Source organism: Copadichromis virginalis, linkage group LG14 (genome assembly GCF_057382275.1).
Source record: "Copadichromis virginalis isolate Kocher_CV1m ecotype Utaka linkage group LG14, C_Virginalis_male_GT1.1, whole genome shotgun sequence".
In the NCBI taxonomy this organism is placed as follows: domain Eukaryota; kingdom Metazoa; phylum Chordata; class Actinopteri; order Cichliformes; family Cichlidae; genus Copadichromis; species Copadichromis virginalis.
Genome location: NC_140631.1, coordinates 26605900 through 26618468, shown reverse-complemented (window position 1 = coordinate 26618468; position 12569 = coordinate 26605900). Strand labels below are relative to the sequence as shown.

At 39.9% G+C, this 12569-nt stretch overlaps 2 protein-coding genes across 5 annotated transcripts in view; both read left to right on the top strand.

Annotated features, from left to right (window-relative positions):
- The window catches only part of LOC146694088 (syntaxin-1A-like), a 106785-nt gene that overhangs the window by 71647 nt on the left and 22569 nt on the right, over positions 1 to 12569 (top strand). For all 3 annotated transcript variants that reach the window (XM_085430176.1, XM_085430177.1, XM_085430179.1), the window contains exons 4-5: positions 9151 to 9225; positions 12407 to 12480. In XM_085430176.1, the coding sequence (XP_085286302.1) occupies positions 9151 to 9225; positions 12407 to 12480 (149 nt within the window). The remainder of the gene's footprint in view (positions 1 to 9150; positions 9226 to 12406; positions 12481 to 12569) is intronic.
- LOC146694089 (uncharacterized) lies at positions 1290 to 4378 on the top strand. Of its 2 annotated transcripts, XM_085430174.1 has the most exons (5): positions 1290 to 1509; positions 1844 to 1935; positions 2314 to 2508; positions 2597 to 2673; positions 2919 to 4378. In XM_085430174.1, the coding sequence occupies exons 1-5, from the start codon at positions 1359 to 1361 to the stop codon at positions 3556 to 3558; spliced, it is 1155 nt and encodes a 384-aa protein (XP_085286300.1). In that variant the 5' UTR covers positions 1290 to 1358; the 3' UTR covers positions 3559 to 4378. The 2 variants fall into 2 exon arrangements, with proteins under 2 accessions (XP_085286300.1, XP_085286301.1); XM_085430175.1 differs by lacking the exon at positions 1844 to 1935 and having other exon boundaries at positions 1406 to 1509.

Below are 12569 nucleotides of genomic sequence, written 5' to 3'. Positions count from 1 at the left end.
TAAAACTGGCCGTTATTTATCGTTGTGATTTATTCAGCTTTAAAAAGGAGGGAACTACGCAGAAACAAACTCATCAGAAAGAACTACTGCAGGCGGTTTGTTTTGATTGAATAGGTTGACCGGAATAACTTTTTAGAAGAATCTTTTATTCATGCTGGCCTCCTACAGCTTGTTAACATATGGAGATTTGGTTCTTTTATGGCATTAAGATGATAAATGAGTTTCTCACCCCCTTGCAATGTGCTAAAAATGGCAGTTAATGCTCCAGGGTAGTGTGTGTGTGTGTGTGTGTGTGTGTGTGTGTGTGTGTGTGTGTGATAGAGAGAGGGAATATGTGTGAAAGCTTTTCCATTTTCTCTGACTTTTTTTTTTTTTCTCCCCTCCGTAGTGAAAATTGAAGCAATGGGTAGCACTTTACTTTAACCCTTAAACAGCATTTTTAAGCTAACACTAATTTGCATTAGGGCAGTTGTAAGAAGATTTAAGTGGAATTTGCAACAGCTCCTGTGGATACCTGTAAGTGGATGCACCTGTGTAAACACAATAAAGCTTGGATGTGTACCAAACTTATGGAAATGGCAGTTTTCATTGTCACATTTCATCCTGCTATACTTCAAAAACTAAGAAATACAAAGAAATACAAAATACCAAGATGCTGTTGACTTGGCCTCCAAACTGTCAAGTTCTCAGACCTATTGAGCGTTTTAGGGAAGGTTAATAGAACAAGTAGCATCAGCAGAGATCCTGCACAACCACTTGCGGGACTCAAATGATTTGTATTTCCAGATGAAACCAGAGGTGTTCTGTCCATGCCCTGATGGGTCAGGTTGTTTTTGGCATCACAGAGGCGGCAATTCAAAAAAAAATCTCCAAAGAACATTGGGCAACAATTCCTACACAGTGATGTGACAAACTCACAATTATCACAGATCTTGATTGGAGTTCTTATCTGGTTTAGGAGGGAAGTGCTTTTTCACACAGGGTCAAGTAAGATCGAAGAGCTTTTTTGTCCTTTAATAAATGAAATAATGCTTTCAAAGCTGCACTTTGTATTTATTCAGGTTATGTTTTCCTAAATTTTAGCATCTGTTTGATGATCTGACACATTTAAGTGTGATAAATATGCATAAAACTAAGAAGCCAGGAAGGAAGCGAATACTTTTTCACAGCACTGTAAATGTTATTATCTCCCTGCTACTTCCTCCACTGCTGTCGTTGTCATAAAGCAAATGATTAACAACGTACTTTCTAATATGAGGCCATGCAATTATTTCACTGTAACAACGAAATGGACTACTTGCACTAACACTTCCGCGTTCTATGTAGTCCTGCCCCAGTGCTTCCGGTGCGGTTAAACCATGGCGACGTTCTACACTCGCTGCCTACAAGAGCTCCCAAAATTGAACATCACCGATGTTCATCGGATTTGCAGAGTGACGACTACCCCCGCCAGCAAATTAGATAAAGGATTTAAGTTATATGCTGCATCATATATACACAACTACGAAGGTAAGAAAACGTAAATTAACCGACAAAGAAACGCTAGCTAACGTCAAATGCAAACACTACGTTACTCCGCTATGTCCTTCATTTGATGTCAGTTCTCTACATTACATGTTTTCTTAAACGGTGTTTTATGTCGTCCTAAACTATAGTTGAGGTTTTCTTAACTAATGTCACTTTTGTAGTTAGACACTGTTATAATGGCGTTAGGTAGTTGGCTAACTATGGAGGTAGTTAACTACCTAATGCTACTCTTGCTAAGTGTAAAATATATATGTTTAAGACATGCTGAAATGAGTAATACAGAAATAATGCTAATGGTACTTGTATCTTTATTCAGTGTCCAATAAAGACAGGTTGTCAGGGGAGGTCGGTGTGAGAGCCCTGTGCTACAGGTCAATGAGGAAGAGTGAGGCACCACACAGACTAAGTGTAGGCAGGAAGCTGTGTAAAGTTGTTAATCCCCGTTCAGTGGGGTTCAGTTCATTTAAGCATTAGTTAAGTTCATTCCTAAAGGCCCATCAACTTGAATGTTTTCCTTGTCTCCCTGCTTTATCACTCCTAATTTGACTAGTCAGATAGTTAAATCAACGTGTGTTTGGGTGATCAGAAACATTTGACAACAAGTTAATACTGCAAATATACACAATCTAAGTTATTACAGTTATCAAGCATGGTTAAGTTGTTTTAATAGGGAGAGAAGGAAACACTAAGCATTCAGGAGGGTGCGTAACCATAACACTGAACTATGTTCCTGTTCGGCTCTTCCATGAAGATGTTACATTTTTAATTTTCGTTCTTTCTTCTTAGATTAAGCTTCTGGATTCATCGCCGGTGATACTGACACATAGCCAGTGCTCCTGTGTGGCAGGCGCTGTTATGTGCAATCACACAGTGGCACTGCTCTTCCAAACAGCACACTACTCACAACTCAGAGTGCCGGTTGTCCCCCCTGTGCATAGCTGCACGGAATCTGAACAGCAATGGCACAAGCCACGGACAGTGGTAATTTAAATGAGGTTAAAGTTTTTGAATTAGTCCATGTTTACATATGAACAGCAACACCATCCATAGTAAATGTGTCTTCTGTTAGGGTGTGAAGCCAGGACCCATCAACTCCATGATCTTCACTAAGCCGGTACCAAATAGGATGGCCCAGACTGGAGTACGGTAATTACATTTGTAAAATTTGGTTTCACGTGTTACAAATGTTGCTATTTTTTTCATACATACATGTGTCAGAATAGGTATTAATTTACATACAACATTACACTTTCTGAAGACGGCTAACTCAGTCATGTACATATACATCCCAGTCTCTAACTTATGCACCACTGTTTTACACCTTTTAGTTTAGTTGTTGTTCAGTATAACAACCTTCTTCCTTACATTATTGTCATTGATGTTTTCTTTAGGAGTGGCTTCTACAGAGGCATGGTGGGTCCGTTACCAGATCCCTGCTTGTTCAGAATAACGGAGGCATATGCAAAATTTAATATTGAGGACAGGCCACTTGTGACCACAATGAACATGAGACCTGACAAGCCCCTTGTGGAAAGTGCCTTTGGGCTGGTGCAGGAGGGCAGTGTTCTGTCATATCAGCAGCCGGTTTTGACAACCCGGTACATCACACTACACCGCGATGCACCACCAACACCGCACTTGCCTCTGGAGGGGTATGACATCTTGCCATCAGATTGTGTGTTTGTGTGCTCAGAAGAAGAGCTTCTGCATCTGAAAAGCTTGTCTGTAACTCTGGAAATGGCTCACAAAATAGAGGAAGCTACACGTGAGCAAAGCTCTTCGTCTGAGTGGCATCAGCTCCGCAGGCCCAGAGTGACTGCCTCTAGGTTTCGGGAGGTGTGTCACGTCAGAGGCCAGAGCTCGGCCGAGTCACTAGCAGAGCGTATATTGAAGGGAACAAGGCAGACAGCAGACATGAGGAGAGGAACTGAGATGGAGCCTGCAATAGCAGCAGAGTATACTAGGCTAATGAATGTTAACTACTCACCCTGTGGTCTGGTCATTCACCCCATTGCTTGCTGCATCTCCTGATGGTGTTGTTTTTGACCCCAATGAATACCCCCAGTTTGGCTTCGTCGAATTCAAATGTCCCAATGTACAAAACTTTATTGACTGCAAATATGTGCAGATGGAATGTGGTACCCCTAAACTAAAAAAGAGCCACGCATATTACTGGCAAGTGCAAGGACAACTGCTCATCAGTGGGATGCAGTGGTGTGACTTTGTTGTGTGGGCACAAGAGGACTACCTAGTGCAAAGAATATACATGGATACAGATGTGCACAATGCAATCAGAGAAAAGGCAGACTATTTCTTTTTTTACATATATATGCCAAGATACCTTTGTTTGAAAAAATGAACAGTGAAAACATAGCAAAAAGAAAAACAGATCCTTCAGGCTGGCTGGAACAAAATAACTGATGTTTTATTTTCAATATATTTCATGAATTCTTTTGTTGTTACATGTTACCTTTATGTGACATCAATAAACTGTTATTTAAGCAATGGCATCAATTAAATTTTTAAAAACACACATTAAAACGTTGAATTTGTGCAGAACTTATTTACATGGTAAGTATTTAAAACTCCATGCCTAGCATACTGATATACATTTAGACAATAACACAACTGAACTGTAGAAAATGACAAATGGTATTTTTGATGTTCCAAAAGCTCAATGTCACTTATGATTTTAAAACGATTTAGTGATTTACTTTATAATTTTGATAAACAGTTTTGTTGAATCTGAATAGTAATATAGTAATATAATTAAACAGTATTATTAACATTAAACATTTGCAATGAATTTGAATTATCAATAACTGAAACTCAACTATCAGCACTCAAGTACCAGTTCTGTAGTCAAGTATTGTCAGCTGAGAAGGAAGAAATTCAACTGTAGTGGCCTCAGCTGCAGGTCATTTTCCATAAGTTACTGGCACTGGTGTCTTGGGAAAAATCCATCTTGTCTCACTTAACCCATTTTTTAACTAATGCTGTGTTCTGGTAATTTGACAGCATACATGCCACTGCAAACAGTTGGTTGATATTATAAACATGTGACATGGTAATGATGCTATCAAAAAGTTTGTTCTGTTTGATCCTCCTAATGACTCGCTCCACATGTACCCTGAGTCTGGCTATGGCCTGCGTCTCCTTAACCTGGTATGCTGGCATCTGCTTCTGCTTAGATAGAAAAGGTGGGCAGTACACTTTGCATTTACAACAATCAGTGATTAGGAAGCCCTTATCTACCATCACTGCCATGTCTTCAGTCAACTTCTCAGCAATGCCTGATTGTTTGAATAGTTCCTTGTCACTAACCGAACCAGCATACAGATTAGAGATGAAAAGTAAATATCTATTTTGTTTTCATTAAGACTGGAAAAACTTTCGAAATTTAACTGATGGTGACCTTGGTATATTTTAAACAGTTAGCTTGAATAGAACTTAGGTATACCTGGTATAGAATCGGATGTCAGTGTCGGAGCCAGCAAAACGCTGTAACCCAAATTCTCGCTGGACACGTAACTCCTGTATTTCCTTCCTCAGAGTCTCCACGTCTTTGGACAGGTCTTCTGCAGCTGATGCAGATATGTCCAATGCAGACGGCTCAGGGACTGAGCAGTAGTCATGATCTCTTGTAAGACTTTGCTCTTCTTGATCGTCAGGAGGAACTAGTTCAGGGCGTCGCTCCATTCTCTCCCAAACACTACGCCGCGGTGGTTCAACTTTATAGCCATTCCACTCAAAAAGTGTTGGTACAGCACCTTTAATAAGCCTCCTTCGACCATCGAGGGTTGTTGGCTCTATGAGTTGATCACTGGCAAAGTGTCTGCAGCAGACCCTGGTGTGAGAGGTGATCGTGAAATGATCCCGGCGTATGTTTACCGGCCATTGGTCGGAATGGGTCGGAAAGGCATGAAAACTTAGTATGCCATTAAATTTGGCTGAAGCTGAACAAAGTGGGACACAGCAATGCTCGGAGTATTTCTTCTCCTGTTTTTGAAAATGTTCTGTTTTAAATACTTTCCTTTTTATACTCATTCTGAAGCGACATTAGCATAGCTACCGATAGATAAGCAAACGTACCGGAAACGCACAAGCGGTACTATTTGGAAACGGAAATACGTCACATGCCCTAGTGCAAGTAGTCTATAGCATGCCCTAAATAAATTGAGGTTAATTGAGGTTGTGTTGGTGATGAATGCACATGGAAAAAATTATGAAAATGCACTTCTGCACATTTATAAGAAAATGTAGATCCATATATGAAAAAAGATGAATTCTCTTCAGTGTAAATGGATGTATTCAGCCTTTAAACAGGCAATGGTTAATGCTTCAGTGGCCCTTTTACAGGGAAAAAGCCACAAATTTGACTGCTACAGAAAATAAATGTATTTCCAGTGCCTTTTTCACATTTGTGATAACCTGAACATGGAAAGCACTTGAGTGGGCCCTTCACTGCTGCTGACTTTTGAAGGTTTCACTGAAGAGAAAAACTTCCTTTGTGCTCACAAAATAAAGTGTTAAACATGCCCATGGATGGGCATGTTTAACACTTTATGCTCTCCACTTAGTGCTGACCTTCCCTTTCTGTGAATCCTCATGAGTGCTCTGTTCCAAGACCCTCACTCTCTTCAGCAAATGATGCCATCTTTGGTCCCTCTTGTAAACATTTGAATGTAAAAATGTGTCTGATTATCATACACTTAGGCTACTGTTGCGGGTTCAGAAAATTTAGAGTAGCACAGTAAAGACAGTAGGTTATACCTGTTGCCAAGGCAATCTAATGACTAGCCAGCATTGGGAAGGTGTGACAAGAGAAATTTTACCTTTTTCCCTGTTTCCTATAACATATTATACTGATTTGACCTGAAACTAGCAAATGTTTCAAGTCTTCATCGTTGATCAAAGCTACACCAGTTGTTCCAGTTCTAGTACCCGCTGTTTTCTCCATTTGAACATTTTCTGCGTATTAAACGATCAGTACAAACTGCCGGCAGAGATTTTAAATGTATTAGTAACTCCATCATCTATATCAAATTTATACAGTATATACTAAAATATACTAAATTCATCTTGTTGTAGGCCAGATTTTTCATCCATCGTGATTTGATTTATTGCTACGATCACATCTTTGTCCTCACCAGGGGTCTGTTACGGCCCTAGCAGGGCCTCTCTCTCTCCTGAGGGTGCTTGTGTGGGCGTGTCCCACTACCTCCTGCCTGAGGTGCCACCTTTCCCTCCTGTACAGCTGACTCCCATCAGCAATTAAGGGTATTTAAGCCCAGAGCAGGGTGAGCTCTGGGCCAGAGTGCCATTTTGTGTGGGTACAGCTAGTGAGCTGTGTAGTGTGTTGTCCAGCTAGTGAGCTGTGTAGTGTGTTGTCCAGCTAGTGAGCTGCGCTTTCCTTTTGACTTTTTGCTTTATTTGACCAACGCCTGAGTTTTGTTTGTGTTTTGTTGGTGTTTTATGGTGATAACGGCTTGTCCGTCTCTTTTAGTTGACTTACTTCAATAAAACTGTTTTATTTAAACTGTTTCGCCTCCTTGACTCCTTTTTCTGACCCGGTCACTTTTGTTACTTCCCCCTCACTGCCTAGACCCCCCCCCAGGGGAACGTAACAAGTGGGGGCTCATCCGGGATCGTTGAAAAGGGAGTTCTGTGTTGGATTTGGGTTTTTTTTTGATTATCTCACTTTTTCACCTTTTTAGAGATTCACAACTTCCCAGTTTAGTTAGGTGAGTGTCCAGCTGAGCTTTGTTTTAAGTTCTTCCTTCGGGCACTCTTTTGTTGTTTTGCCTTTTTTATTTTCGGAGTAATCCTGGGCGGGGATTAGTTCCCTGTTGGGGGTAGGCAATTCAGGGCCCGGTCGCTGAAGTTCTGCCTTTCAAGTTGCCTCGAGCCCAGCATGCTCCAGAAGATAGGTAGGTAAAGGTTGTTGTGCTTAGGAACTGGGTAAGTTGTGTTTGTTTAGTGTATACTGCAAGAGGTAAGTTGGTCAGTTAAAGTAAGTTGTGTAGTTTTCCATTAATCGGTTAATTATTGGGTAGTCTGCGTGAGTTGGCAGACGGGTGTGGCAGTGGTCCTAATTAGGTGGTGTGTTTCTAACCCTTCACCATCCCCAAAATGGTTGACACAGCTGCTAGTGTACAGGTGTCTAGAGGCTCGTTTGTGAGCAATAACATTCACCTGGTTCCAGACTTCTGTGAATCCAGTGTTCACAGCTTTTTCAGTGTGTTCGAACGCCTGGCAACTGCACTGCAGTGGCCTCAAGATGTGTGGGGGGTGATGTTGCTGTGTCGGTTGACAGGTAAGGCTCAAGAAGCGTGTTCTGGTCTGTCTAGGCAGGACGGCCTGGTTTATGGAAAGATCAAAAGTGCCGTCCTTTGTAGGACCAGGTAAGATCATTACTTACTTTGGCACACAAACTAATGCCTTGATTTTTCTTCATGGCAGTGCTCTGTAGGAAGAAGAAAAAAGAAACGGTACCTATTGCAGTTAACATGTGCAAGCCCCTTAGGGTCTCCACCACTATTTGTGGCCATTCTTTAGCTTGTAGGGGTCCTGCCACTCTTTGGCTCTGCACCGGCTCCACACTCATTGATCTGTATCTTTGTCTCTATAATATAAATGTGAATATTTAACAGTGTAAACCTGGAAAGAAGACGAAAGACTGCAAGAGAAAAGGGAGGATGTAGTTACTCCCTATAGAAAAGAAGCATTAACCCTCCTGCCATCCTTTAAAAAACTCACACCCATCACCCTAGGGACCATTCTCAGCCACGCCATAAAAAGACCATATATCCATATTTTATTCCACTTTAAATTAGCCAACCTTGTAAAACTACTTCTCCCTGAAATATTCATGTAAAGTTTTAATTATATTTTCGTTGTTTTAACCCTTCAAATCCCAGTGTTATTACATGAGCGCCCTGTGTTATAAGCCCCAAAAACCAAAAAACGAAACTAAATATTTTCACAAAAAACCAGTTGAAGTAATATGTGATTGTCATTATAAGTAGGCCTTTAGATGGACCAAAGATTGGCACCAACATACATTTTGACCTGCCATTATTTTTTTTGCATTTTTTTTGCAATTTAAAAATTAAAACTTCAAGGCCCTGAGTCTTCATTGACATCCAAGAAAAGAAGAAAAAATAAAATCATATGATGATAATTTGGGGTTGAAAAATAGCGTTTATAATGGAAGTCAATGGGCAGAAAATGGTCCCCAGGGTGATGGGTGTGGGGATTTCTGCTGCTCAGCCATTTTAGGCTGATTTAAGGAATTCACACTGGAATATTAACATTGACAGGTAAAAACTATCCTGTGGCAAGTTTGGTTATATTCCACTGAACACAGTGGAAATGGCAGCCATTTAACACATAGCAGTGGCACAAAAAGGTCCCAAGAAGGCAGGAAGGTTAAAGAAGGATGAATTGTGCTGCTGTGGACTGAAAGTGATGAATGTTTGTCTCTGTTGGGAGCGACACTTCCTGTGTGTCAGTATGGAGTCGGTGCCTGTGAAATCGTATTTCCCAGTGGTTTATGTGCTTGGCTGAGTTAGTATGTAATCCACTAACACATCCTCTCCTTTTTGTCTCATCTCCTCTCAGAAACTAAAGCTGAACTTGAGGATCTTATGGCAGACATCAAGAAGTTGGCCAACAAAGTACGCTCCAAGTTAAAGAGTGGGTATACTTTCTTTCTCTTTTCGCCTGCCAGAGCCGCTACTATTATTTTCTATGCTGCTTCAACTTTTTTGCATTTGTTTAATTTATTTAAATGTGCCTTGTTCTGAGAATTAGTGACCAGTTGGTTCCCAAAACTCTGATTGGCATCCAAAAATTATTGCACTTTTGAGTATGACAGTATTTTTATGTAATAAATGCTCAAAATTGTTTTATTGTCTACAAGGATGTGAGGAATTTTCTAATAACTGTGAATGAAACTACCAGGAGTAAAATGTTTAATTTCTATCTCTTTTTTTTAAAGCAAAAAGTCTGAAATATTTTAAGGTTGCAGTTTCTCAGATTTTGCAGCTTTTCCTTGACTTACATCACTGTAAACTGAAAAATGAAGGCTTTGGACTGCCAACATGGGACTAGAGAGATTCTGACAAGCATTTTCAATGTGTTAGCAAACTGAATATCTTAATTTCATACATTAGAGACCAATTAACTGGTTAATGACCATGTAAAATAATTTTCTTGCGCTGTTTATTATATGTGTGCACAGTGGTTTATCTCGTGGTCCTGGTACTTTCTTAGGATCGGCGAGATGGTAACAAGTGAGACATAATGAGACAGTGAACTGTATAGCATTTGGCAGCTGACAGACGACTTGGTTTACACTCATAGATTCAGTAAAGAAACGGTATACTCTGTATTAAAGGAAGATAAATATATACTTCGGTGCACAGAACTAGAAGATGATTGCCTTATCCTTCATCTGGCATGCCTACAGCCTGGAGACACAAAGATAAGCATACATATATGTATCGGGAGGCACACGCTTGACAAAGTGCTGTCAGGCAGACCAGGCCTTGCATCACAGTCCACTGTGTCACTCCAGTTCACGTCATTTGATGCCACAGGATACCTTTGTGTTGCTGCTTTCTGTGTGTTTCACTGAGTGACCTCAGAGTGCACCCTATGATAGATCCTGAAGAGGGAGCAACAGCAGTTACTTTTTATATATAGTAGGAGAAATAATTATTTGAACCCCTTGCTCAGTTTGCTCGCTGGAATTAGCAGTCTCTAATTTTTATGATAGTTTCATTTTATTGGAGAGAGACAGAATATTGACCAAAAACACAGAAAAAACAACACATAAAAGTTAGAAATTGATTTCCATGCTGTTCAGTGAAATAAGTATTTGATCCCCTCCTACCTTGCGAGAACTCAGGCTAGCATAGATGTAGCATACAAATCAGAATCAGTGAATCAACTCATTATGTGCATAAAGCACACCTGTCCTGACCTCTTCACCACCATGGGCAACATCAAATAGCTGTCAAAGGACATCAGGTACAAGATTGTAGACCTGCATAAGGCTGGAATGGGCTAAAATACCATCAGCAAGAAGCTGAGTGAACACTATATACAGTGGGGCAAAAAAGTATTTAGTCAGCCACCGATTGTGCAAGTTCCCCCACCTAAAATGATGACAGAGGTCAGTAATTTGCACCAGAGGTACACTTCAACTGTGAGAGACAGAATGTGAACAAAAAAGGAAAAGGCTATGAATAAGATAGGAAATAAATATGAAAAATTAAAAAGGGTAAATTTAACTAGGAAGGAATAAAATATAAATTAAGGTTAAAAATGAAATAACTGTACAACACAAATTAGAATGAAGGGTAAATTTAACTGGGAAGAATAAGATAAAGATAAATATATAAATTAAAGTTGAAAATAAAATAACTGTACAACAAAATACACAATATAGAACTATATAAGAATGTATGAAGAAATCTAAATATAAATAAATATATACACAATAACAGCAGCTGTACAAGTATTAACCGGAAATGAAGAATATAGTGACCAGTGTTGTGCAAAACCAAAGTCCAGAAAGTCCAGTGTGTGTGTAAGAACCATATGTGTGGGTCAGTACATTTATTATGAGTTATCATGTTTTTAACACCCTATGAGCTGTGATAGTTTGTTATACTGAAGCTGTGTGTATAAATAGAAACGAGCACAGACCCTTACAGTAACAAGTCAGGTGTAGCTGCACATCTCACTGTAAGATGTGTCCATGAAGGTGTAGCAGCCTTCATCAGCCATCTAATCCCATCTTAAATGAAAAACTGGATTTAAATGAAAGCTACATCTCTGTATATTTCAGCAACAGTACTTCCCGTGGCCTCTGATGGCCTTTCATTTACGTTATTATGCTCGGCAGCATCTTCCTGATGTGTGACAGCGAAGAAGCAGCCAAGAAAAAGTGACTATTACACACTAACATGTCACTGGAAAACTAGAACGGGAACAGTCACCCCAGTAATTTGTACCTTGATGAATTTCTTAATAGTCACTGCTTCTTCCACATCATCAATTATTCATCTGAGTGACTGATTTGACGTATGATTAGTTAATCTTTGTGTCATGCATGTATGGCAATCTTAGTGCATTACTACATTATTATACGTAGATATAATAACCACCCCCGGGTTATATTTATAGTTTAATACATAGATCATAGATCACATCCTCTTGATTACAGGTGTTGAATTAGAATTTGATTCCCCTATTGACAAAGTGTCCAGCACTTTCACTCCCAGCTTCACAAGCATTGACCGAATGCGGTAAAAAATTCACAGCCTCCAGAGTGTTATTGATTATGATTTGACCTCCTAGCCTTTCCTCTTGTAACAGTTCATCCTTTCCCTTGTCCACCTTGTAACACGGTATCTCAAAAACAAATAGCTGGATTTCTAATAAATTTGGATGTGTATGTTTGTGGTCTCCAGATATTGAATTCTTGTATTTTTAATAACCTCTGGACCGTTCTTCTTGCTCTAGCCTCAGGACAAAATGCCAGATCTGCACACAAAATGAACTGCCGTTCCTCATAATCTATTTAGCAGAGTACCATGAGGATTTGCGAGCACAGTTCTGCTCTCGTGGTTACAGTTCATTTTTGATTTTTATTAACCTCCTCGTCTTTCCTCTGGTATCATCAACGGATTCGTACCCTTATTTTCACTACTACTGAACAGCTAAATCATTGGTATCTTTGTTAATTCATCTAATCTGTACGTTGTGTATGATTTAATTAATCTCTACAGGCAGACAGCATTGGAGGCTTTATTCAAAGAGAGCAGCTGTCTGTTGATCAAATGTGTACTTTTGTGCATTTGCCCAGGTATCCAACAAACCATTGAGCAAGAGGAGGGGCAGAACAGGTCATCGGCCGACCTGAGGATACGTAAAACACAGGTACAGTTCAGGGAAGCAGAAGAATCACAGCTGTGCTCCAGTTGCATCTTACTGCATGACGGTGAGCCATATTTGAGTACTTTAGTTAA

Coding starts and splice junctions, on each gene's coding strand:
- LOC146694089 (XM_085430174.1), top strand. CDS start 1,359: ATGGCGACGTTCTACACTCGCTGCCTACAAGAGCTCCCAAAATTGAAC. Junction 2,509..2,596: donor GGCACAAGCCACGGACAGTG/GTAATTTAAATG, acceptor GTCTTCTGTTAG/GGTGTGAAGCCAGGACCCAT. Junction 2,674..2,918: donor ATGGCCCAGACTGGAGTACG/GTAATTACATTT, acceptor TGTTTTCTTTAG/GAGTGGCTTCTACAGAGGCA.